General features: G+C 46.5%; 1 protein-coding gene and 1 long non-coding RNA gene across 16 annotated transcripts in view; both read right to left on the reverse strand.

The window, feature by feature from the left end:
- Positions 1 to 25,765, reverse strand: part of ATP2B2 (ATPase plasma membrane Ca2+ transporting 2) — a 412,644-nt gene that overhangs the window by 115,601 nt on the left and 271,278 nt on the right. For all 15 annotated transcript variants that reach the window (XM_063411251.1, XM_063411249.1, XM_063411250.1 and 12 more), the window contains one exon: positions 3,954 to 4,151. In XM_063411251.1, the coding sequence (XP_063267321.1) occupies positions 3,954 to 4,151 (198 nt within the window). The remainder of the gene's footprint in view (positions 1 to 3,953; positions 4,152 to 25,765) is intronic.
- On the reverse strand, positions 11,924 to 15,006 carry LOC134558226 (uncharacterized). Its single transcript, XR_010082319.1, has 2 exons — positions 12,533 to 15,006; positions 11,924 to 12,462 (listed from the first exon to the last, which is right to left on the reverse strand). It is a non-coding gene; the product is annotated as an uncharacterized LOC134558226 (long non-coding RNA).

The raw sequence follows: 25,765 nt of genomic DNA on the forward strand, positions 1-25,765 counted from the left end.
CAACCCCAATGTGCAAATGGACCAGAACTGATAAAAGTGTGAGACCTTGTGACCGTTTGTCCATTTTGTGGCTATTTTTGGTCCATTTTGTGCCCATTTTGTGCCCATTTTGTGACCATTTTGGGTCCACCCTGGGTGTAGCCCTGGCCAGGCTCTCGTCCTGCCCAAGGTGTATCCCAAAGGCCTTTCAATAAATCCCTGCTTTATTCTCTGGCTCTGTCCAGTCTCTGTTCCAGCTCAGCCTGCCCAAGGCATCAGGTTCACGTGGATGGAGATGGGGGAGGCACCAAAGCAGCAGAATCCTGCTGGGGGCCTGGGGGAAAACAACTCCAGAAAGAGAAAGAGCTGCAAATCATTGGGGCATTTCTGCAAGAAGTGACTGCTCTGAGGGAAACGAGTGAGGAAAATACCAAAGCAAACCAGCCAAACAAACAAAAAACCTAAAAAACCCACAAAAATCCCAACAAAACAACAAAAACCCAACAAACAACCAGGTGGAGGAGGAGATTCTTGCATTTTTACAGCCACAATACGACAGATATCCGGATTTGGCCAAGAGAAGTCCTGCCATTCCCCATTCCCTTGCTGGATTTCTGAGTCCAAGCACTCTTTCCTAAAGGGAGTCCTGTCTCCTGAGGCAGTGTAATGGTTTGAGTTAATATTTGAAGGAGCTGTTTCTACTCACACTGTCTTTAAAACAGGACAGGGCACTTCTTTACAAACTGGACATAAAAATCATTTCACCGTATATTGATATACCAACACAAACATTTCAATTTTAGTCTCGGACTAGCTCTAATCCACATTACAAAAAAAAAAAAAAAACCTTAAAATGAAGCCAGGATCTCACATGTTCATCGAATGCTGTGATATATCACAGACCCCCTACTCTGCATGGCCAGGGAACTCCCTGGAATCCACAAACCCTGGCACAGAAGGGTTTTTCCTGAGGAACAAAATAATTTTACCTTGCCCCAGCCACACCCCTGTGTGATCCTCGCTTTGGTAAAGGCTTCACCTGCACCGGGAATTTTTTCTCAAGGTGCATTTGCTAAAATCCAGCCTCGGTTTTGCACTTTTTTGAAAGGGTAGAGAACTGATTCCGTGTGGTTTGGTAATGAGAGCAGTAATTGCCACGGGGCTGACGATAATTTATGCAGAAGTTCTCAATTGCTTCTAATGGCCTGTCAGATGGTGAAAGGGAATGCAGAGCAGACCGTCAAAACAGCTCCTGAGAACGACACCCTCCAAACCTCCACTCGTGCCAAGGAATATGGAGAGAAAGAACTGGAGTGGCTTCTGGAGAAGCAATAAAACTGCATTATCCAGGGATTCCTCCAGATCACATTCCCTGGTTGCACCAGAAATGGAAATAATGTTCTCCAAGGCTCCCCCAGACCTGAAATGAAGGTGAACACTCACATCCCTTCCACAAGGCTCCTGAGCAGGTCCTGTGCTCTAATACTTGTTGGAAGTGTGGATTTTATCCCTCATTTCTCCTTCAAAAGCCTCAGGAGAAATATATTTTGTACTTCAACTGCAGAAAGCATTTAAATGCTAATTCTGTTACAGCATCAAAAGTTACGGGTGGGTTTCAAGAGTCAAGAAAAGAGTTATGGTAAATTTTAAAAATAAAAATTAGTTCAATTCATTGTATTAACCAGTAATGCCATTGGTAGATAAAAGTTCAGGATATGTGAGACCAGATATAAATATATTAAATAAAGGCAGATAAATGCTTGATTAGATACTCAAGTGGCATTTCCCTGACATTGTGTCCTAAAGTCTCTTGTTTCCATTTTATCCTTTAATCCTCCAAAGCAGGACTGTCACTCCCAGGGGGGTGACAACTTTTCGTGTTACTCCAAGCCAGAAGTTGATGGGTTCAGGATATTGGCAGTGATGACTGAACAAATGAGTCTGGAAAGAACAGTCCTGTTAAGTCATTTTCAAAATGAAAATGCATTTCATTTGGAAAAACAAAAGAAAAAAATAGATTTTAAAAGAGGAGGCGAGATCAAGAATAGAGAACAGCACATGCCATCTCCTTTCTAACACCTGCCTGTACTTTTAGAAGTAAATATATTATTTTCACAGGAAAAAAAACCAACATAAAAGTTGCAAACAAGTGTATATTTCAATGCAATTTTCATTCCGGGGAGAGTCAGGAAAGGAAAATACTCAAGACAGACCCATTAAAATCAATTTCAAGTGTGATTACTCCCCACTTCAACGAGGTAAAATCAAGCTTAATATGTCAATTTTCCAGTGTTTGGGACTCTTTCAAAAGGTCATCTACCAATAAAGTAAAGGTATCCTCAGCAGCAATTTATGATAGACTAATTTTAAAATTAAAAGGAATTATTTATACAACTTCTCAAAGAAAGACTTCCAAAAAATGTAGAAGACCTTTACAATGAGTTCCAAAAATCGATTACAAGATATTCGCTAATTTGATTTTTCTTTTTGTGTAAACCAGGGTGAAACCTTTCAGGAAAACAATTCTTAAAGCAGAGAAAACAGTGACTATTGAATAAAATGCAGCTCTGTGGGAAAACACAAACACATTTTCCCAGGCTGTGCTGCTGAGCTTTCCAGACTCCCTCACAATCTCAGCTGGCTCCTATCCTCCCATGGGAAAAGAAACATTTTAAATGCAGAATCAAAATAATAAGAATAACAATTTGAAAAAGAAAGAAACAAGCCTCCACATCTCCCCTCTTCCTGAAATCTGGAGAAATGAACGCTTTCAAAAAGCCTTTTTCCCCTGAATAAAATAAAAGAGGGCACTCTGCACATTTAGTCTAAGCTAAACCCTGATTTTGTAAAGAATCTCTCATGATTTATAATGTCCCCAAGGTATCCCACCAGTTATATGAGGTAACTCCAATAAATAACATTTTCTTCAGTTAAAAAAAAAAGAGAAATTACTCCTTTATCTTTTCATGCTCAAATGGAGCACCTGCCAAATCAACAGCCACGTATTCAAAATTCAGAGAGAAAGCAATGAAAAATGAAAAATTCCCAATTATTGATAAAGGAATTAAAGAACCCCAGAGCTGTGCTACGTGCTGATTGTGCTGCTGAATGGGAAGGGAAGGAGGAAGGGGCTGCAAGGAAAGCAGCCAAAGGAAGCTGCAGCAAATGTAAAAAGCATTTCAGGGCTATATTTAGAGGAAGACATTCTTCCTGCATTTGCCAAGCTGCTCACGTCATTTCACACAGCATGTTTGATCCAGCTTTAGAAGTCTGGGAGGGAGCGGGAGAGGGGGGGAGGAAAAAATCTGGATCAGCTGCCAGAAATGGAAATCTTGCATTTATGGAGAGGAACAAATATTTTAAGCATGTGAATTCAAGAGTGCTTTCCAAAGAGGGTTTGGAGGGGGAGAAAGGGGGAAAAGGAGGGGGGCAGGCAGGGTGGTAAAACTTCCTGCAGAATAGGAGAATATTTATCAGGAACAGGACTCTGCTCCAACGCTCCCTTCGGAGCCAGGCTCACGAGCATGAGCTGCACCACTAAAAATACTGAAATGTGTGAATCTCTCTGAGTTCAAGCCTTCATCTGGTGTAAACTGGAGACCTGTCCCTGTTCCTGCAACGGGACCCAGCAGTTACATAAGCAATTACATATTTCTCATCCATAATATGTGATAAACAACCACAAGGGATGAATCAAACACGCCCCAAACGCAGGCTCAAAGGTGAGAACTGTATCACAACCACTCCAGTTTCACAAGAATGTTCTGATTTTCCTTTAACTCACTCATGAGGTTCGGGATTTGCATAAAGAAACGTCAAGATGAAAAGAAAAATATGTCAGGACCAGATGTAATGGGATCGGGAAGAAACCACGTGGAAATTTCCTGTTAGTGACCTTCTGGAGGGTGGTGATGGAATTAGTTTGATATGTAGGACATGCTTAAACTGAGATGACTTCTGTGAAAAGTTTTTACCTTCATTCCCTTCTCCAGGTGGCTGATAAAACGAAAGCCCCAAAGATATGATGGCTGCAATTTCCAAGATTATAAGAGTCACGTCCTGCAACGCTTCCCAAACTAGCTGTATGAATGTTTTTGGCTTCTTTGGAGGTATAAAATTTTTTCCAAAAATAAGCTTTCTTTTTTCTAGGTCTGCAGCAGTGCCGGCTAATCCTGTAAAGAAAATAAAATGAAATAAAATCAGGTCAAATTGCCATGAAATAGAAAAGGCATTCCAATAATTTACTTCTCCAAGAAAAATTCCAAGCTGTAGCACCTATGGCATAGTAATAAACATAAATATTACACTTAAATGGTGCTTTCACATGAGGATTTGTCCTGATATCCTGAACAGAATTCTCACGAGCTCCATTCAGTACTAATACCTGCCAAGTTTAATCATTTAAGTCTTTGAATTCAGAGGTTTATATTAATAAGACCTATGCATATACATATATACAAGCATTGACTTCTGAAAATAGATCCTAAAGCACAAAGAAATTATATTTGAGATGAAGCTGGAACAGGTGATGGAAGCTTTTGGTAATACCTGTAGCAGTTCACACAAATCTTTGTTCTGAATGCAAAGGATAAATCAATAAAGCCTCTCTTGTGCTACTTCAAAGCAACCTCTGGCTGCAAATGGACTTCAGCACATCCCTGCAATGAGCTGCATCACATTTTTGTCACGGGAAAAAGGCAAAGTGACAAGTTAAACATGCACAGGAAGGCAAAAGGAAGCAATGTGGCTCCATGTATTTCACATGACGCTTCAATTTAAGAGCATTCCAATTTAAGGACACAGGATAACCAAGGGTGGTTGTGCTAACAATCCACTGGGGTGCTTTTTGCCCTCCTTTTTAGTATTAAAGGATGCACGTCTGGTGCCTTTCCAGAAAAACTAAACAAAACCAAAAGGTCTTGCAAGCTTCATGGGAAAATAACTGAGCCCAAATATCCCTCTGAGCAGTATAAAAACCTGCCATAAGCATTCCACCTTTCTGCCAAACAATGCCTGATATCACAGAGCTGGTCAGACTGGAAAAGGCCTTTGGGATCATCAGGTCCAAATGTTCCCCCAGCACTCCCAATCCCACCACAAAACCCCATCCCCAAGAGCCACATCCACACATCTCTGAAATCCCTCCAGGGGTGGGGACTCCACCACTTCCCTGCACACCCTGTCCTAACCCTGGTCAGCCCTTCCCATGGAGAAATGTTCCCTAATATTCAATTTACACCTCCCCTGGTGCACCTGGAGGCCGTTTCCTCATCTTATTTAGGGAAGAGACCAACCCAGCTGGAACATTTGCCATTTATTTACGATTATTTATGATTATTTGTAGCTGTTTATGGCTACCCATCCTTACATGACACCAGGAAAGCACCGGAGCTGACCTTGGAGAAACAGAAAGGTGAGGGAGGAAACCATCAACCCCACACCGAGAGGATTCCTGGGCTCAGGGCAAATCCCTGCCTCCCCCAAAGCATTTGGGATACTGTGCATTTTATCTTCTTTTCTGCCAGGGTTGGGATTAAATGTGCAACACAGTGTTTTGTGTTTGGACTCAGATATTTATTAATTCTTATCTACATTACAGTCTAACAAACCTCTACAGCATTTCTGGCTAACAAGGTAAAAATGGCCCCTCTCTATCTCTCTACAAGGCCTTTTAAGCACAAACTGTGCAGTTAAGAAATGACACCTAAATTAGTTTTACTTTTAACCCAATAACAACCACCCCTGACCCGAAATGAGGACTTTTCTCCCCAATTACCAAACACCACCCAGGCCCATGGAGGAGAAGGTGAAAAAGCAGGACTGGCCTCTGCCCTGAAACCTCCACCTTGCTTTATAGAGATATTCCTGTATTCTAAACCCTGAAACTCTGAGTTTTGCACCCTGTGCTGTCACACACTTCTATCCAAACCCCACACCCACAATCCCAGAGCTGTCACTCAATTTTGGAGCCTTCTCCACGGCCTCAGGTCAATGCAGGGTTTGCCTGGGGGTCAGTGCCTGGCAGCACAGAAATTCTGGAATTCTCAGTGCCCAGGGCTCCAGCAGGATACCTCAGGAATGGGAAGCCCTGCACACATCCCCTTCCAGCAGGGAGGGAGTGCCAGCAGTCCCCACTCCGTGCCTGGGTCCCCCAGCAGCCCCTCAAGTCCCTTTCAGGATGAAGTTGATGCTTCCCTGCCCGGATCAGCCCTGCCCCTCTGCAGGCAGCTCCCGACTCACCTTTCCCTTCAGGTGTCTCCTTACAGCTGCTGGCTCTTGGTTAACTCATCAAACTTTCATTTCCCCTCCAGCTGCTGAGAAACACGAGCAGTGTTATTATTACCTCACCTCGTTTCATTTGCAGGCCTCGTGCTCGGTGACACTGGGACAGACAGGTTCCAGCCAGCAGGAAGTGTCTGCATCATCCTCCAGCATTCAAGCTCCTCTGAGAGCTCCCAGGAAGGGGAAAAATCTTTTCCCCTGTGCCACAGGAATTGCTGCCTTGTGGTGACCCTGCAGAGGTTTGGGCAGCACGGGTGAGGGGTCAGGCACTGCTCACAGGGAGCAGCCTTCAGCACAGAGCCAGCCAGGGCACCCTGAGCAGCACCAGAGAGCTGCCAAAAGGAGGGATTTACACCAAAAACGTGATCACAGGATCATTAGGGTTGGGAAAGATCTCTAAGGTCATTGAATCCAGCTTTTAACCTGATGTTGCTGAGTCCAACACATCCCTGGACACTACATCTCCATGGGTTTGGATGTTCCAGGGATGGACACTCCACAGTCCTCTGAGGAGCCTTTTCCAGTGCTTGGCAACCCTTCCATGGAGAAATGTTTCATAATATTCAATCTAAACCTCCCCTGGAACACCCCGAGGCCATTTCCTCTTGTGGACCATGTTCCCAGAGTCCCCCGGCTGTCCCCTCCTGTCAGGAGTTGTGCAGAGCCAGAAATTCCCCCTGAGCCTCCTCTGCTCCTGAGCCCCTTCCCAGCTCCTCCTGGACAAAAGGCACCCACAGTTTGCATCAGGCCCCCAGAACCCAACCTCACCCACGAAGGGGAAATTCCATGGGCACCCTTGACAGGGGTTTGGGGAGGAAATCTTTATTTTCAAGCAGCAACACAAAATTGTCGAAGGAAAAACTCCCAGAAGGAAGGGACACCTGAACAATTCCTGTCTTCCAAGGCAGACCAGTTGTGCTCCGTGCTGGGCCAGCTCCAGCAGCTCAGCACGTGCCTGGGGCTCTCCAGCACGGCAGGGACAGCACAGGGAAAAGCTGCAGGGATTTTCAATAATCCCAGTCACATTTGAATTCCCCAGTTTGAAACGATGCCCTGTGCCTGCCCTGTGTCCATGGTGTGTGCAAAGCACACCTGAGGAGCCTCCAGAGCCAAGGAGGGACTGGAACTCCAAGAGATGCTTTTGTTCTAAGATAAAATTTGTCCATTTAGAGATGCTTTTGTTCTAAGATAAAATTTGTCCATTTAGAGATGCTTTTGTTCTAAGATAAAATTTGTCCATTTAGAGATGCTTTTGTTCTAAGATAAAATTTGTCCATTTAGACAGCATAAGGCTGAGGAACAGACTGTCTGATGCAGCCTTGGTCATCTTTATTTTCCTGACTATATTTCCACATAATCCTGGAATTCAGACATCAGTCATTCGGTCTCTTCCATTTTTGTTAATGTTATTTTCCTTAAGAACCACAAACAAGGGTATGATTATGCAGATGATTTCATTCTTTTCTCTAAGTCTTGGTGAAATTACTCACCCATTCAGTCTCATCTAAAAATCAGGGTATATTCATCTTTAATAATGAAATTTATTTCCTTGCAAATCATTTAGAAATCCTGGAAAATGACATGCAGTGTTCAGTTCAGAGCAAAAGGTTTCCTTTCTCCTGTGACCCAGGCATCACTCAGAATCCTGTCCAGCAAAAATCTGGGGATGGTTTTTATTTAACTCCCTCTGAATGCCAGAAATGAACAAACTCTTCAAATGAGGGAAGAGGGAAGAGGGAAGAGGGAAGAGGGAAGAGGGAAGAGGGAAGAGGGAAGAGGGGAGAGGGGAGAGGGGAGAGGGAAGAGGGAGAGGGAGAGGAGGAGGAGGAGGAGAAGGAGAAGGAGAAGGAGAAGGAGAAGGAGAAGGAGAAGGAGAAGGAGAAGGAGAAGGAGAAGGAGAAGGAGAAGGAGAAGGAGAAGGAGAAGGAGAAGGAGAAGGAGGAGGAGAAGGAGGAGGAGAAGGAGAAGGAGAAGGAGAAGGAGAAGGAGAAGGAGAAGGAGAAGGAGAAGGAGAAGGAGAAGGAGAAGGAGAAGGAGAAGGAGAAGGAGAAGGAGAAGGAGAAGGAGAAGGAGAAGGAGAAGGAGAAGGAGAAGGAGAAGGAGAAGGAGAAGGAGAAGGAGAAGGAGAAGGAGAAGGAGAAGGAGAAGGAGAAGGAGAAGGAGAAGGAGAAGGAGAAGGAAGAAAAGAGGAAAAGAGGGGAAGAGGGGAAGAGGGGAAGAGGGGAAGAGGAAGAGGAAGAGGAAGAGGAAGAGGAAGAGGAAGAGGAAGAGGAAGAGGAAGAGGAAGAGGAAGAGGAAGAGGAGGAGGAGGAGGAGGAGGAAGAGGAAGAGGAAGAGGAAGAGGAAGAGGAAGAGGAAGAGGAAGAGGAAGAGGAAGAGGAAGAGGGAGAGGGAGAGGGAGAGGGAGAGGGAGAGGGAGAGGGAGAGGGAGAGGAAGAGGAAGAGGAAGAGGAGGAGGAAGAGGAGGAGGAGGAGGAGGAGGAGGAGGAGGAAGAGGAGAAGGAAGAGGAAGAGGAAGAGGAAGAGGAAGGAGACACTGGAGAAATATTATGAAATCGGATTTTTAGAGTTCTGTGGAGGTGAGGTCAGAAGGGGCCAGCAAAGTCCACGGAAATGACAAAGGTGTGGGGAAATGGGGCTGAGCCCCTGAGGCAAGGCAAGAGGTTTGCCCTGCAAGACTCCCAGAAATCCTCAGAACGCATCAGAAGGTACAAGAGGGGCCCTCCTTAACTTCCCCAAGCCAGCTGCCCTACTCAGAAACGTTATTTGAATTATTCCTGGGGGCTCTGAGCTGGGCTTGGCGGGGCTGGGGGTGCCTGGTGGTGCCCAGAGGGCACAGCCAGGGCAGCACAGGGCATCTGCACCTGAGCCTGGAGGTGCCTTTCCTGCTGCTCCACGTTGCCTGTTGGGTTTTTATCATGTTAAACGCCCTGACTTCATCTCCTGAATATTATTGTTTTATTCCTCCCTCGAGCCCTGTGACAACAGCGAAAGAGCACTGCAGATGAAGGCAATTTAAAACATTATTTCTGTGTGAGGATATAAAACATCCAAGGACGTGGAGAAAGAACCAATGGGGACTAAAAAACATGAATGGAAATAGAGGCTCAGGAGGACTTCAGATTTCACATATTCCCAGCACAGGCAGCAGCCTCCCATCTTCTGTTCTGTGTGGCAATAAAAGTCACAGACTGGCTGGGTTTAGGTTCATTTCTCCACACAAGCATGAATATTTTATTTAAGTGCTTTTCTAGGTCAGAGCTGTGCAGTACAACTTTGCTTGACCCGAGTGTTTGGAACAGATGTGCAGATTTGGGTTAAATTTACATACAAATATTGCACACAGGTTCAGGAAATACTGTGAAAATTATTGATGCTTCCAGCACTTGAGTAATTCCTTAAGGTTTCATTTTCCAAAAGTTTTCACCAACGTTTATGGGAGAATGAAAGTGATTGCATAGAAAACACTTTCTACTGTGTCGTGCAGTATATTAAATTCATTTATGATTAAATCTGGCATTGTTGCCTTTTTGGAGGGAGAAAAAGAATGCAAAACTGGAGAAATGCCTGTTAATGAATTTTCCCTCTTCCTTATCTACATCTGCCAGTTCCTGCACACTGAATATAAAGCCATTTTTTCAAATAATGCCTGGAAAATTGTATTTGTCTGACAGTCATCTCCACTGCGACCAAATGGAGCATGAGAAACACAGAATGATTCTGATGCTGCAAAAATAGCAAAAGCACAGCACTACTAACACAACAATGAAAAAAACCCTCCACCATAAAACTTTCAAGAGAATGTTTGAAATTGGCTCAAATTAGGAGCTGAAGAATGAAGAATTTACATTTGCATTAATTGAACAAATAAAGCAGTCATTGCCTATTAAATTCCCTTTTTTTTTTTCTGATGCAGCCAGAAAAGGAGATAAAAATTTCAAACAGCAAAACCTGTAAATGATGGTACTTTAAAAATCAAATGTGAGATTTGTTCACCACAGAAGGGAAAAGCTTCCAGGGATGCTGTGGAAATGAAGGGAGAGAGGAAAGGCAACTATTTTGGTTAGAGATCATTAAAAATTAGGTATGACACACCTGAGTTCTTCCAGTGAGAACCCAGACCTGGGTTTTATCTCTGAAGCCAAAATCCCCCTGGCCTCAAAAGCTCCTCTCCCACGATGAGCACTCCCACCATCACAGAAATATAAAAATATAACGCCCCAAAGAATCACCTGCACAGTTACTTCATTTTCTTTTCCTGGTTTCTCCAGTCCCGTGTATTTCCAGTGAGCTCCCTGCCATTCCTGCTGCTCCAGAACAGTTCAGGAGCCCCTGCCCAGGCCCCTGGCTCATGGAGCTGCTGCAGGCTCTCACATCTTCCTGATAAACAGGAATTAGAAATATCAGCCCAGCTGCTGCTGGGGCAACAGGACAATTCAAGTCCCATACCATATTTTTAGTGGGATTTTGTTGCATTTTATCTTCTTTTCCTTCCAGAGTTGGGATTAAATGCACAAGTGGATATTTTGTGTTTGGACTCAGATGTTTATTAATTCTTCCCTATATTACAGTCTAACAAACCATGAGTTCTACTGCATTTCTTGCTAACAAGGTAAAAATGGCTCTGTCTCTAACTCTCTACAAGGCTTTTTAAGCACAAACTGTCCAATTAAGAAATGACACCTAAATTAGTTTTACTTTTAACCCAATAACAACCACCCCTGACCCGAAATGAGGACTTTTCTACCCAATTACAAAACACCACCCAGAGCCGTGAAGGAGAAGGTGAAAAAGCAGGACTGGCCTCTGCCCTGAAACCTCCACCTTGCTTTATAGAGATATTCCTGTATTCTAAACCCTGAAACTCTGAGTTTTGCACCCTGTGCTGTCACACACTTCTATCCAAACCCCACACCCACAATCCCAGAGCTGTCACTCAATTTTGGAGCCTTCTCCACGGCCTCAGGTCAGTGCAGGGTTTGCCTGGGGGTCAGTGCCTGGCAGCACAGAAATTCTGGAATTCTCAGTGCCCGGGGTTCCAGCAGGATTTGACTCTCTGCCTCTGCAAACAGAGTTTTGCTCTGCTTTTCCCTCTCCAACAAACAAGAAATAGCTCTGCTGTTTTTCCTTCCATTTCCTCAGCAGCATCATCTGTGGAACAGTGACTGGAAGAGCTGGAAATGGCACATTTCCAGTTCAAACAAGAGCGTGCAACCAGCAGATTCAGTTCCTGAGGTCTGATTTAGGAAACTGCCCCTGCCTGACTGGGGAAGGCAAGGGGACCCTCCCAGTAAACTGTGAGCTCTGTTATGGTTTGGTTTTCAAAGGCTAAGGAAGGTCTGGTTTGTCCCCAAGGTTTGTTGATGTCATCACTGTGATGTAACCCAGCATCAGCCTCCCTCAGGTCAGGAATTCCTCATGACCCTCGTTTATCTAAGGAAAACAAACACCTGGAATACCACAAAAACACAGCTGGCTTTAAACTGACACGGGAGGATTGGACTGCAAGTAAAACATACCCCAAAATGGGAAACACATAATGGGAATATTCAGCCGGGGAGTGGATGTCTCTGTGATCCCCCAGTTTTACCCAGGTTTTCCATGCAGTACATTGAAATTCTGTTCAGGTCACATTAAAATAAAGTCAGTGGAGAGAATGCTGTCCATCAATAAGAGAGAGTTTAATGAGAGCATCTTCTAATTCCAGCAATGTGAATTGGAATTTCACTACTGAATGAACCTCAACAAATAATAATTTCCTCCTAATCTCAGGACTACAAAGCTGTCTCTAAGTGTAATGAATCTCATTACCCTTTTTCATTAATACCACTTGAATACTTTTTGTATATAAAGGTTAAGAAATACATCCAAAAATTAAAAGCCTTTGGCATTACAGTCATCCAAGCACGTGTCCTGTAAGCTTTGTGCTGCTGCTGGGACTTCTCCTGTGAGCAGAACCTTGCAGGGCCCAGGTCCTCCTGGACTCAAACACTTCACAGCCACGTCCAGACAGCCAACATAAAGAAAAGAGGGCACAGAATCAGGAAATTTATTGCCTCCCTCTGTGCTTCCTCATTAATCATCCTCCCTCCTCACATCTGACAGCAACAAGGGGCCCAGCCACCCTGTCCTGGCCCTGAGCCCTGCCACCCCTCAGCATCCCAAATCCAACGGCTTGACCACAAAAACCCTCCTGGAAACCTCCCCTGAGCCCTGCCACCCCTCAGCATCCCAAATCCAACGGCTTGACCACAAAAACCCTCCTGGAAACCTTCCCTCTGGCAGGGTGCAACCAAAGCTGCCACTTCAGTCACACAAAGTATGCAAAAACCTCATTAATTCCGTGACCTTTCAAAAAATAAAGGGACTGAAGAGCTCAACAATTGTTCTTAGAGACTGATTGTCTAATGCAAATGTTAGGAACAGGCAGAGAACAACTCGCACTTGTGCCGTGAATTCCCATCTCTCAATCTGCAGAAATTCTGGAAAACTTTATCTCCCTTTGATGGGGCAGGGAAGGACTGAGGGGTTCCTGCCTCCAGAGGGGCTGGGGCAGCTCAGGGGAGTGAATCCACAGCATCTGGGATTGCTGATTTACATTTACACCAGGCAGGCTTTGCTACTGCCCAGAGGCACCGAATGCTCCGTGACATCTCCATCCCCTTCCCCATCCAGCCACTCGGGGTTTTATTTCTTCCATCATCTTTTAATTCCCTTTTCAAGTAGAATTGCCCTGAAATGAAGCCATTGAGCAGGAACAAACAGTTTACATAAGACGAGCAACAGCAGCAGCACCAGAAATGGTTCTTGATAGTGGCTGAAAACAGCCCCAAAGAAGCCACTCATGTGAAAGACGTGCCATGATTTCATAATAATCTAATGACTGGGCTTATGTGCAGCACATGAACACGGGCAGGACCGGGGCAGCAGATGAGACATCAAATGTTAAAGGCAAGGCAGGCACAGCAGCAGATGACTAATGGTTTTCTGACCTCAGCAGGGAGCAAGAAGCTTTCTGCAAAGGCTGATAAAGCATTCAGTGAGAGCTCCAGGTCCAGGATGAAGAAAGAGGAATCAGGATTTTTTTTTTTTTTTTTTATATACAAATGTTCTGCTGTCCGTGGGAGTGTGGCTGCTGAGAGGGAAGGGAATTATCCCACCAGAAATTATTCCTTGAGCTCTTACTCCATCTTATAATCATGAAACCTTCCACATAGGTCTCACCTTGGTAGCCCAGGCTCCTGGAAACACTTTTTTTTTTTGCCCTATCGTGATATAATACCAAGTACAATAAAGCCATTAGATTCAGGGCAAGGATTGGAATAAATACTAATAATCTAGAATAAATACTAATAATCTAGAATAAACACCCGCCATCCCAGCCATCATCAACTGGATAAACACCAATTAAAATCCCTTTTTTGTATTAGATATGTAAATACCAGAGCAGTACCAGCACAGATCTCCACCCAGCACTAAGAGACAATAAACTAAAGGTTATGGAAGGGGTTGGCAGCCAAGCCAAACAACCCCAGGCCAGGGGGATGCCCCACAGACACAGGGTACTCCAGGTTTGCTCAGCATCACAGACCCTGAATGGTGCTGGGGCTTTCAGGAAGGGGTAGAGAGAAGATGAGGGAATGGAAGGTTTACTTTCCCCCACTCCCATTTTCCAGGTACTCAAAGCCTTGGGAATGATTCTTCAAACATATTATTTGGTTATTAAAACCAAGCCAGGATTTCCCTCCCACAGAAGGTAACATTAGGATTTAAAGTGGGCCATACAAATGCACATTTTGTATTACCCACAAAACCTTGATTTCCCACTGAAATACAGATGTGTAATGTGGGACCAGCTCAAGGATGCTGACTGAGAGTATGAAGGAAATAGTATCAAAAATGTGGGGCTACAGTGCAGAATTATAACAATACAATTGTTCCAGATAATGTGAAATCTTTTTTTTTTTTTTTTCTCTTAATATTTCAATTACATCAACATCCCTGGGTCCCTCTTAAGAGACAGTTAAGAGACATTAAGTGGTTGTTCTTAGGTCAGGGTTGGAAAGCTCTAAAACCTCAATCAGGTCATGGCAGGAGCAGCCAAGGAGCAGAGGAGAGCCAAGGTGATTGTCAAGAGAACAGTCACAGAATTAACGACATTCACCGATAATGTCAAAGTGGAAAGCCTTCCTTAATTAACATCTTCATAACCTCTTATCACCATTCTCACTGGACACTACAAAAAAAAATCTCCCCTTCCCAAAAATTACCAGTGGCAATTTCAGGAGAAAAACACCCTAAAACCCATCTGTGAGTGCCTGTTCCCACAGCACAGGTGAGCAGTGCTGCTGGCAGAGGATCCAGCACAGCCTGGGGAATGAGAGCTCCCAGTGGAATCATTTCCATCCTCCACGGTCCCAGGGAGCTCTGGGGACGTGGCACCACTGCCTGCACGGGGACACTGCCAGCTGGGAGCTCCCCGGGCCCCTCTGAGCCCTGGAGAGTTCAGGTGCCAGCACCACCAACCCACCCACAGGGCAGGGGGCAGTGGGAGCAGGGAATGGCACAGGGGCTGTGCACGGATCCCTGCAGGAGAGAGAGAGGGACAGGGATGCCTTGGGCAGGGGGATCTGGACAGAGACTGGGCAGAGGTAGAGAATAAAGCAGGGATTTATTGAAAGGCCTTTAGGGCACACCTTGGGCAGGACAAGAGCCTGGCCAGGGCTACACCCAGGGTGGGCCCAAAATGGGCACAAAATGGACCCAAAATGGGCACAAAATGGACCCAAAATGGTCACAAAATGGACCAAAAATGGGCACAAAATGGACCCAAAATGGGAACAAAATGGACAAACACTCACGAGGTCTCACACTTTGATCAGTTTTGGTCCATTTGCACATTGGGGTTTAATTGTCCAATCCCAGCTCCAGGCTGGGAGGTCCCATCCTTCTTGTTCCTCCCTCCAGCCACCCCTGTTTGTGCTTTGGGGCTGAAATTTGTCCTTGGTGTGCAGCAGGAGAAGGATTTGTTTTGTGTCCCTGCTGTGTGCAGAGCTGAGTGAGCCTGAGTGTGAGCTCAGAGCTGCACCCTGGGCAGCACAGGGGCTGGAATAAAGGGAAGATAAAACTTAAGGCATCAGTGGGATGGAGCCCTGTGTCCCCTGGGTGACCAGGACACTCAGCTTGGGGACTCCAGCTGCTGGATGACCCCACACAAACCCACAGTCACAGAGCTGCCACACTGGCAGCTCTCCACAGGTCACACAATGCTCCACCTCTGGTTTTCCTCCTTTCTTGTCACAGTTTTTGGAGCTGCTCCCTGTCACTCAGAGTTTTGCATGTACAGCATTGTGTTCAAAGGCTGAGGGTGCCACTGGAATGTCCCAGGATCTGTGGCCAGGGGATGAATTCAGCAGAGCTGAGGGGCACCGTGGAGAGCCTCAGCTGCCCTCTCACAACAGAAGGTGCTTCCAGGGGGATGTGGCCTCAATCACTAAAGAGCTCCAACGATTTTGTCTGCCCACTCAGGGTGACACTTCAGGCAGTCAGAAAAAATCCAAAGGAATAAAGGAATAAAAGCCATGAGCCTGGGAAAGCATAGCCTGAGTGAAGGAGACATTCTACAGGACATCAGACAGATTTTTAAATCCAGCATGAAGCTCTTATTCTGAAAGAATCTTTTTCAGGGAGGTGAAAGGATTCCTCCTCTTCTTTGAAGAACCTTTCCTATTATTATTTGTCACTGCAATCACCACAGTTTCTGTGGCATCAGCAGTGCCGAGGGTCTGGAGCTCGTATTTATTTGATGAAGCCTATTGAAAAGGTTAAAAGTAACAACAGATGCTCTGACAAAAACAACAGCACGGAAAAGAGGGGGCTCCTGATGATGCCAGGCACGTGTAGGTTAAGTAGTTAATTCCTCACAGGAATCTTTGACATAAAAGCACAAAACAGAAGAATAAATTTATATTCCAATGGGACTCATCTTTGTGAGGTCTGTAAGGGGGTTGAAATGAAGCACCAAAATCCACTTTGCCCAGGCTGCTTCCTTGGCACGATTCTTTCCCAATTCGCTCAGAAAAAAAACCAACAAACAAACCAAAGTGCATTTTCCGGAGGTGTTACCTCCAAATGCTGCTACTTGGCAGCTCGTAATGTCTCTGTCAGTGTCACCCTGTGAGCAGTGTCACCCTGTGAGCAGTGTCACCCTGTGTGAGCAGTGTCACCCTGCGAGCAGTGTCACCCTGTGTGAGCAGTGTCACCGTGTGAGCAGTGTCACCGTGTGAGCAGTGTCACCCTGCGAGCAGCGTCACCCTGTGTGAGCAGTGTCACCGTGTGAGCAGTGTCACCCTGTGAGCAGTGTCACCCTGTGAGCAGCGTCACCCTGCGAGCAGCGTCACCCTGTGAGCAGTGTCACCCTGTGAGCAGTGTCACCCTGTGAGCAGCGTCACCCTGTGTGAGCAGTGTCACCCTGTGAGCAGTGTCACCCTGTGAGCAGTGTCACCCTGTGAGCAGCGTCACCCTGTGTGAGCAGCGTCACCCTGTGAGCAGTGTCACCCTGTGAGCAGTGTCACCCTGTGAGCAGCGTCACCCTGTGTGAGCAGCGTCACCCTGTGAGCAGTGTCACCCTGTGAGCAGCGTCACCCTGTGTGAGCAGTGTCACCGTGTGAGCAGTGTCACCCTGCGAGCAGTGTCACCGTGTGTGAACAGTGTCACCCTGTGAGCAGAGTCACCGTGTGAGCAGTGTCACCGTGTGTGAGCAGTGTCACCCTGTGTGAGCAGTGTCACCCTGTGAGCAGTGTCACCCTGTGAGCAGTGTCACCCTGTGTGAGCAGCGTCACCGTGTGAGCAGTGTCACCGTGTGTGAGCAGTGTCACCCTGTGAGCAGTGTCACCCTGTGAGCAGTGTCACCGTGTGTGAGCAGTGTCACCCTGTGAGCAGTGTCACCCTGTGAGCAGCATCACCCTGTGAGCAGCGTCACCCTGTGAGCAGTGTCACCCTGCGAGCAGCGTCACCGTGTGAGCAGCGTCACCCTGTGTGCAGTGTCACCCTGTGTGCGCAGTGTCACCCTGTGAGCAGTGTCACCCTGTGAGCAGTGTCACCGTGTGAGCAGTGTCACCCTGTGTGAGCAGTGTCACCCTGTGAGCAGTGTCACCCTGCGAGCAGTGTCACCCTGTGAGCAGTGTCACCGTGTGAGCAGCGTCACCCTGTGTGCAGTGTCACCCTGTGTGAGCAGTGTCACCCTGTGAGCAGTGTCACCCTGTGAGCAGTGTCACCCTGTGTGAGCAGCGTCACCCTGTGAGCAGTGTCACCGTGTGAGCAGTGTCACCCTGTGAGCAGCGTCACCGTGTGAGCAGTGTCACCCTGTGTGAGCAGTGTCACCCTGTGAGCAGTGTCACCCTGTGTGAGCAGTGTCACCCTGTGAGCAGCGTCACCCTGTGAGCAGTGTCACCCTGTGTGAGCAGTGTCACCCTGTGAGCAGTGTCACCCTGTGAGCAGTGTCACCGTGTGAGCAGTGTCACCGTGTGTGAGCAGTGTCACCGTGTGTGAGCAGTGTCACCGTGTGTGAACAGTGTCACCCTGTGAGCAGCGTCACCGTGTGAGCAGTGTCACCCTGTGTGAGCAGTGTCACCCTGTGAGCAGCGTCACCGTGTGAGCAGTGTCACCCTGTGTGAGCAGTGTCACCCTGTGAGCAGTGTCACCCTGTGAGCAGTGTCACCGTGTGAGCAGTGTCACCGTGTGTGAGCAGTGTCACCGTGTGTGAGCAGTGTCACCGTGTGTGAACAGTGTCACCCTGTGAGCAGCGTCACCGTGTGAGCAGTGTCACCCTGTGTGAGCAGTGTCACCCTGTGAGCAGCGTCACCGTGTGAGCAGTGTCACCCTGTGTGAGCAGTGTCACCCTGTGAGCAGTGTCACCCTGCGAGCAGCGTCACCCTGTGAGCAGCGTCACCCTGTGTGAGCAGTGTCACCGTGTGTGAGCAGTGTCACCCTGTGAGCAGTGTCACCCTGTGAGCAGTGTCACCGTGTGTGAGCAGCGTCACCCTGTGAGCAGCGTCACCCTGTGAGCAGTGTCACCCTGTGTGAGCAGCGTCACCGTGTGAGCAGTGTCACCGTGTGTGAGCAGTGTCACCCTGTGAGCAGTGTCACCCTGTGAGCAGTGTCACCGTGTGTGAGCAGTGTCACCCTGTGAGCAGCGTCACCCTGTGAGCAGCGTCACCCTGTGAGCAGTGTCACCCTGTGTGAGCAGTGTCACCCTGTGAGCAGCGTCACCCTGTGAGCAGTGTCACCCTGTGTGAGCAGTGTCACCCTGTGAGCAGTGTCACCCTGTGTGAGCAGTGTCACCGTGTGTGAGCAGCGTCACCCTGTGTGAGCAGCGTCACCCTGTGAGCAGAGTCACCCTGTGAGCAGTGTCACCCTGTGAGCAGTGTCACCCTGTGAGCAGCGTCACCCTGTGAGCAGCGTCACCGTGTGAGCAGTGTCACCCTGTGTGAGCAGTGTCACCCTGTGAGCAGTGTCACCCTGTGTGAGCAGTGTCACCCTGTGAGCAGTGTCACCCTGTGTGAGCAGTGTCACCGTGTGAGCAGTGTCACCATGTGAGCAGTGTCACCCTGTGAGCAGCGTCACCGTGTGAGCAGTGTCACCCTGTGTGAGCAGTGTCACCCTGTGAGCAGTGTCACCCTGTGAGCAGTGTCACCCTGTGTGAGCAGTGTCACCGTGTGAGCAGTGTCACCCTGTGAGCAGTGTCACCCTGTGAGCAGTGTCACCCTGTGTGAGCAGTGTCACCGTGTGAGCAGTGTCACCCTGTGAGCAGTGTCACCGTGTCACCTCCGCAGCCTCTCGGAGGCTGAGCATTCCCTGCTGTGCACCCGGGCAGGGGCAGCCCACAAACACCGAGGAGGCTGCAGAGAACAGAGCTGTGATCACGGTGCCATCTGCGAGCAAGGCTCAGCGCTGCTCTCACCCCTGCAGTGACACTGGTGTCCCTCTGAGCGCCCTGCCCGGCCTGGCAGGAGCTCCTGGGGCATGCCAGGGATGGACCAGGAGCATCACAGCAGCGAGGTGAGAGCTCTGGCAGCCCTGAGAGCGCTCCCAGTGCTCCCCCAGTGACCTGCACCCATCCTTCCCCACTCAGCCTCTTCTCTCCTGGCATCTTGTGTGGATCAGCTCCCAGTTCCATCCTGGGGCATGAGCAGGGCCTGGCTCCAGCAGCAGCACCTTGCTCAGGTGAGAGTGGGCTCAGCAAACTCAGACTCAGGGATTCACCTGTTCCCAGCTCTGCATTTATTCTGGAATATCTATTGCTTACAACCACTGTGGATTATCTCCTTCTGTGGAGTTCTTACTCTGGATTCAGAGGCCTCTTCCCAGGGTAAAGAAAAGCAATGAATGAATGGGCTGGAAGTCAGAGGAAATGGCACAACATGAACAGAGGGAATTGCTGTGTGAGGAAAAGGTTTCAAGAATGGATTAAATCAGTTCGCATTGGAGACCTTTTCACTAAATTTCCCAATGTACAATGAAGGTTAATTAATTAATAACTAACTGTTGGGGTTGTTTGGTGGGCATTAAGACAATGCAATATTTGTTTTTTCAGTGAAGCTGTCCTGTTAAGGATATCTCTGAACAGGAATTTGGTGCTTCTACTATGATAAAATACAATATTTTGATTCCTGCTGATGTGCCAATCACAAATTCATAAATAGTTGCAATGTGAGCACACTTCTGCCAGGGCTTTGACCAGAACTGCATCCTCAAATCCTCAATGTGCACTGGCCAAAGGACACACAGAATTTTCACCTTCCCAAACCACAGAGCAGAAAATTTAAATGCAGGAAAAAGTCATTCTTAATGTAAAGAACACAAACACATGGATATTGTGACCAAGAAATGAAGAGAGTTGAACAGGGACACTTTCCCACTTTTGTCACTTCAAACGGCCTCCTCCCAGGATAAAGCAAAGCACTGAGTGAATGGGCTGGACGTCAGAGGAAATGGCACAACATGAACAGAGGGAATTGCTGTGTGAGGAAAAGGTTTCAAGACAAAAATGGATTAAATGAGTTCTCACTGGAGAACTTTTCACTAAAAACCCAAACTTCTCAACGTGCAATGAAGGTTAATTAATTAATTAATAAGTAACTGTTGTGGTTGTTTGGTGGGTATTAAGACAATGCAATATTTGTTTATTCACCTAAACTTCCCAATGTACAATGAAGGTTAATTAACAAGTGTTGGGGTTAATTGAGGGGCATTAAGACACTGCAATATTTGTTTACTCAGTGAAGCTGCCAAAGGTTGGTTGTTAATGAGAACTTGGTGCTTCTCCCACGATACCAAAGAATACTTTGTTTTCTGCTGATGTGTCTAACACAAACTTGTAAATATTTGTGCACCCTTCAGATCCTCGTCTGCCTTTCCTGCAGACTTAAATACAGACTTAGAGGAGGAAGAGAAGAGGCTGTAAAATTCCATCCCAAGATGGAATCCAACATGAGCTGTGCTGCAGTGACCAGCCCAAACCTGAGCACAGATGCACACTCAGAGCTGGGAGTCACTGGGCACTGATAATTCAGCAAAGCAAACGAGCTCCCTCTTGTCCCATTTTCCAGATTAGGTGGAGAAAAGATGCAAGCAGAGCCTCAGGACTTTCCTGTCTTGTGCTAATGAGCTCGTTCAGTCCACAAGAGGTGTCCCAGAGCAGGGGATTCACCACGAGCAGCCGTGTTTTAGCTGGGATGATGGCCCCACTGGAACCAGCAGAATGTTATTATTCCAAAGAGCTCTCAGCCTTCCTTAAAGCTAATAAAAATACCAGGAAAAGTGCAACATTTTCTCGACTCTTGCTTTTTTTTTTTGAGTGAGGAGAAAACACAAGCTGTGACCAAAGCAATCCCAAGATGTACTGAGGGATAGAACATTATTTTACTCCTGTGCCCCCATGCAGCAGAACTCCACCAGGAGCACAGCACCCACAGATATCTCCCAATTTAGCACAAAAAAACCCCAAAGGAATAGATTGTCTCTTCCATGAAGCACAAATTGTCAATCCCCTTGATTAACTCTCCACCCAATTAACAGAATCTGAGTGCACTGACCACTACTGAACTTCTCCAGGTTGTTTTCCAGGGCAAATCAAAGATTAGATTTAATTATAAAGTCAGCCAAGGGCTCCACGGATTTTCTTATGGCCACCAAACTGGGCCCACTTCAAGTCCTGCCAGTTCACAATCATCACAAAAGCAAAAGTGGGAAACATTTTGGGGTACAAAAGGTGGAATCCAAAAAGCCCCTGAGAATCATTCAGCTACAAAGGAATTCCATTCGAGGTGACAAAAGTGGGAAAGTGTCCCTGTTCAACTCTCTTCATTTTTTGGTCACAATATCCATGTGTTTGTGTTCTTTACATTAAGAATGACTTTTTCCTCCATTTAAATTTTCTGCTCTGTGGTTTGGGAAGGTGAAAATTCTGTGTGTCCCAGTGCACATTGAGGATCTGAGGATGCAGTTCTGGTCAAAGCCCTGGCAGAAGTGTGCTCACATTGCAACTATTTATGAATTTGTGATTGACACATCAGCAGGAATCAAAATATTGTATTTTATCATAGTAGAAGCACCAAATTCTTGTTCAGAGATATCCTTAACAAGACAGCTTCACTGAATAAACAAATATTGCATTGTCTTAATGCCCACCAAACAACCCCAACAGTTACTTATTAATTAACCTTCATTGTACATCAGGAAGTTTGGGTTTTTAGTGAAAACAATGAGTGAATTAAATGAGTGAGAACTCATTTAATCCATTCTTGAAACCTTTTCCTCACACAGCAATTCCCTCTGTTCATGTTGTGCCATTTCCTCTGACTTCCAGCCCATTCACTCATTGCTTTGCATCATCCTGGGAAGAGTCGTCTGAATCCAGAGTAAGAACTCAACAGAGGAGATAATCCATAACTTAAGGTTCTTAAGGTGATCAAGGAATATTCCAGAATAAAAGCAGAGCTGGGAACAGGTGAATCCCTGAGTCTGAGTTTGCTGAGCCCACTCTCACAAGGTGCTGCTGCTGGAGCCAGGCCCTGCTCATGCCCCAGGATGGCAACTGGGAGCTGATCCACACAATATTTTATGTTTTAACACAATATAATTTATTGTGTTGAGATAACACAATAATTTACTTTGTTAAATAAGAAAAAAAATCTTGCGAAAAAGAAACAAAAAGAAGCAAAAAATGATTTTTTAAAAAAATGCAACTATAACCAACATTCTTATTATACCAAAAGGGAGCAGAATTTTAAGCACTTAAGTACTTTTATCATGTAACACAGAGGCACAGATTTAGATAACGACCACTTAAGGAATTAATTACATTCTTTACACCAAAAGAGATGGAAAAACGAAGTTATCCCCGTTCTGCTCACCCCAAGGAAAGGAACACTTAAAACATTTTCCAAACTTAACATGGAATTGTTCACTTGTCTCATTAGTAACTTAATTGGAAATTCTATTTTGATTTTCAGTGGGAGAGCAGGTTTTGTTCTGCTCTGTTCCTTGACTTGTCAGGTTATTTTTTCTTATGTGGTTCCTGCCTCTCACGAAATGTTTTGGGGAAAGTCAGTCCAAATTCACAGTCCAAAATCTTATGCAAATTACTACGAGCCAACTGCTGTCCAAATATGAAACAGAAGTCTCCCTGAGTCCTTTTCAATGGCTGCTGAACACAGCAGGATCAGACACTTTCTATTTTTATTGAAGCTCAGGTTTCCAAGTTGGTAGGATAGAAGGCATTGGAATAAGGCTTTTTGAAACAGAAAAAAAAAAAAAAAATCCATGCCCAAGAAAAAAGTGCTTTGGGAAACTGGCAATCTTCCCAAAACCCAAAATGTTCCAGAAACACAGCCTATGATTCAAAGGCACTTTGTCATCTGTACAGTTTTGCTTATAGCTGCATTGCAGCATTCTCCTCAGGACTGCTCACTGCTCTTGGAGGATAAAATGACCCAAGTGCCTCCTGTGTTCCATCATTACTCATTAATGAAGAGCCTGGGCCTGCAGGATTGTCATTGCAGGAGTGGGAGCTTCATTAACACGTCCCCTCAGCACCACACACGAGGCCAGAAATTCAGCCACAATTCCAGTGGATGCCCTAGCAGAGCTCAGGGCCTGTTATCAGTTTAAACAGCTCTGGTAAAGCCCCTCTGTTATTGATTCAGAAATCCTCTGAAGAATGCAGGAAGGGCAGGGACCTCGAACCAGCAGGGCTGAGGATGAAGTCATTGCTTTCAGCCAGACATCTTGAACATGCATCTGTTTTCCCCAGGTTATGTAAATGATGAGCAGAGAGGAGCTGAATGCTGAAATAAATACTCAGGGTGCTCAAAGGCAGACTCTGTGTGTGTGTGTTGCCTAATTCTAATATCACTTTTGTTAAACAATTTTCTTTTCTGCCTCCCCATGCACCATGTCAACTGCTCTCCCCAAAGCCACCTGAAGAGATCTTCTCCTCTTCCTTTCTCATGTTCCTCAACTTCCCCTTCATTTTATCTCGAAGAAACTGATAAATACCAGACAGCTCCTCCTCCTTCCCTCTGAGCTCCCACTGCTCACCCTCTCCTTAAGCCCTGAGCTCTGAGGCCACAGCTCTGATTTAACCTCCCACCCCTCTTTGGGAAGGTTTTTTAGCTTGTTTGCCCCTTTTGATCCAGAAGCAGGAGCACAAAGTAAGCAAAGTTTAGGGAGATCAGCATGGAGCAATATCCATATCCTGCCAGGAGTGTCTTCAAAGGCAACGACGAGTACCACACACTCTGCAGGCTCATTTCTTCTTCAATGAAGAAAAGCCCTCTCAAGGAAACAAAATATTCCTCACATTGCAAGACTCTGAGAATCTTAACAAAACCCCTCTGTTCATTTAACGATTACGAAAACCAGCAGACAACAGAAAAATTCAGCAGTAATTACGTGAGCCTATTAATAGCAAGTGCCAATAAGTTTCCATTTCTGTGCCCCTCATTAGAAAAATGAACAATTTCTGGTATTGTGGAAACAGGCTTGCAGAACATAAAAAGACTCTAACACCATTAATCTTTTAGCTTCCTGAGCTTTGTTTGTACCACAGCCTTTATTTGCAATTAAGCTTAGTGCATATGGAGTTCACTGCCTGATCCAGCCCAGGGTGGGTAATTCAAGCTCCTTTTCCCTGACCTACCAAACTCTGACCTGCTGGACCTGGCTGCTAAAAGTGAGAAGGGATTACAATTTCATTCAGATCGTGATATCTGAGCAATTCATTCAACAAGGGGACCAATTATGTCTGATCCCCTCACCTTTCCCCCTGCCTCTGCACTGGACTGATTTGCCAGGAGAAGGTAATCCTGAGGCAGGGTGAATTTGATCACAGTGACCCGAGATGAAAAGTGCTGGATCTTGAAAATGATCTCGAATTTATCCAGTTTGTTCAGCTGGTGCAGACTGATGCCATGAAAACAGAGGTTCTTTGCCTGGAGATAAATACCCACCACACTCTGATTTATTTACAGCAGCTGGGATGATGCACACACGACCATCCTGTGCCCTGACAAAAACAGGGGATGTCTCACAGTGCTGCCCTGGTGCTCTTCTGTGTCAAAACATTAAACCTACAGTCATGGCATCCTCTGGCACTGGCTGAAGGCAACAGGAGATCCATTATTAACTGGTGCAAAGCCATCAGTCCAGTCCACCTAACACACTGCTCTCACCACAGAATTAATTAATAACGATGTTCTATAACCAAACACAGCCACTAATGCAGTCAGCATCCAGCCAGAACCAACACAGAGCAAATTCCTCCACAAATGATGCTTGGTAAGTTGTTGGATTCCTTGATTTTCTCCCCAGAAAGGGCTTTGCTCTGCCTGTTGCAGCATTGGGTGCTGGTTGCCTCTGACTCCACCGTGCACACAGCTCACCAAAGCCCCTCAATCCCACCATGGGAGGGAGGATGACAAAGCCACGGGACCCTGGGGTGCAGCCCCAGCCCCCCAAGCCCCAGCAGGGCCCTGCCCAGGCCCCACAGGCGGGACCCAGGGCTGGCTTCCAGCTCCACCCATGCAGCAAAGCCAGCTGCACAGCTGCTGCCAGCAGCGATTTCCAGCTGCAGGGAGGACACAGATCCCTCCAGGACTAGAATACTTTATCAACACCTCATGTAGAGCTTGATCTCACCCCGAGGGCAGCAGCAGTTTCACTGGAGGGAAAGCAGAGGGTGCAGAGCCCAGGGATGCTGCCCAGCTCTGGCTCCAGAGGTGACCCTTTCCCAGCAGAGCTGCCCTTCCTCCCCAGACCAGCCACACCTCTCAGGGCTGACACATCACAGAAACCAGATGCAACTGCCCAGTTGTAAATCCTATTGAAATCTCCTTACACATTAAAAAGAAGCAATGCCAGGCTGAGGCAGTTATTAAGCTCCCCCCTTGGAAATTCCTTATAATATCCCTTTAAAACATCTCTCTGGGCTCTGGCACTCTGC

Source organism: Prinia subflava, chromosome 14 (assembly GCF_021018805.1).
Source record: "Prinia subflava isolate CZ2003 ecotype Zambia chromosome 14, Cam_Psub_1.2, whole genome shotgun sequence".
In the NCBI taxonomy this organism is placed as follows: domain Eukaryota; kingdom Metazoa; phylum Chordata; class Aves; order Passeriformes; family Cisticolidae; genus Prinia; species Prinia subflava.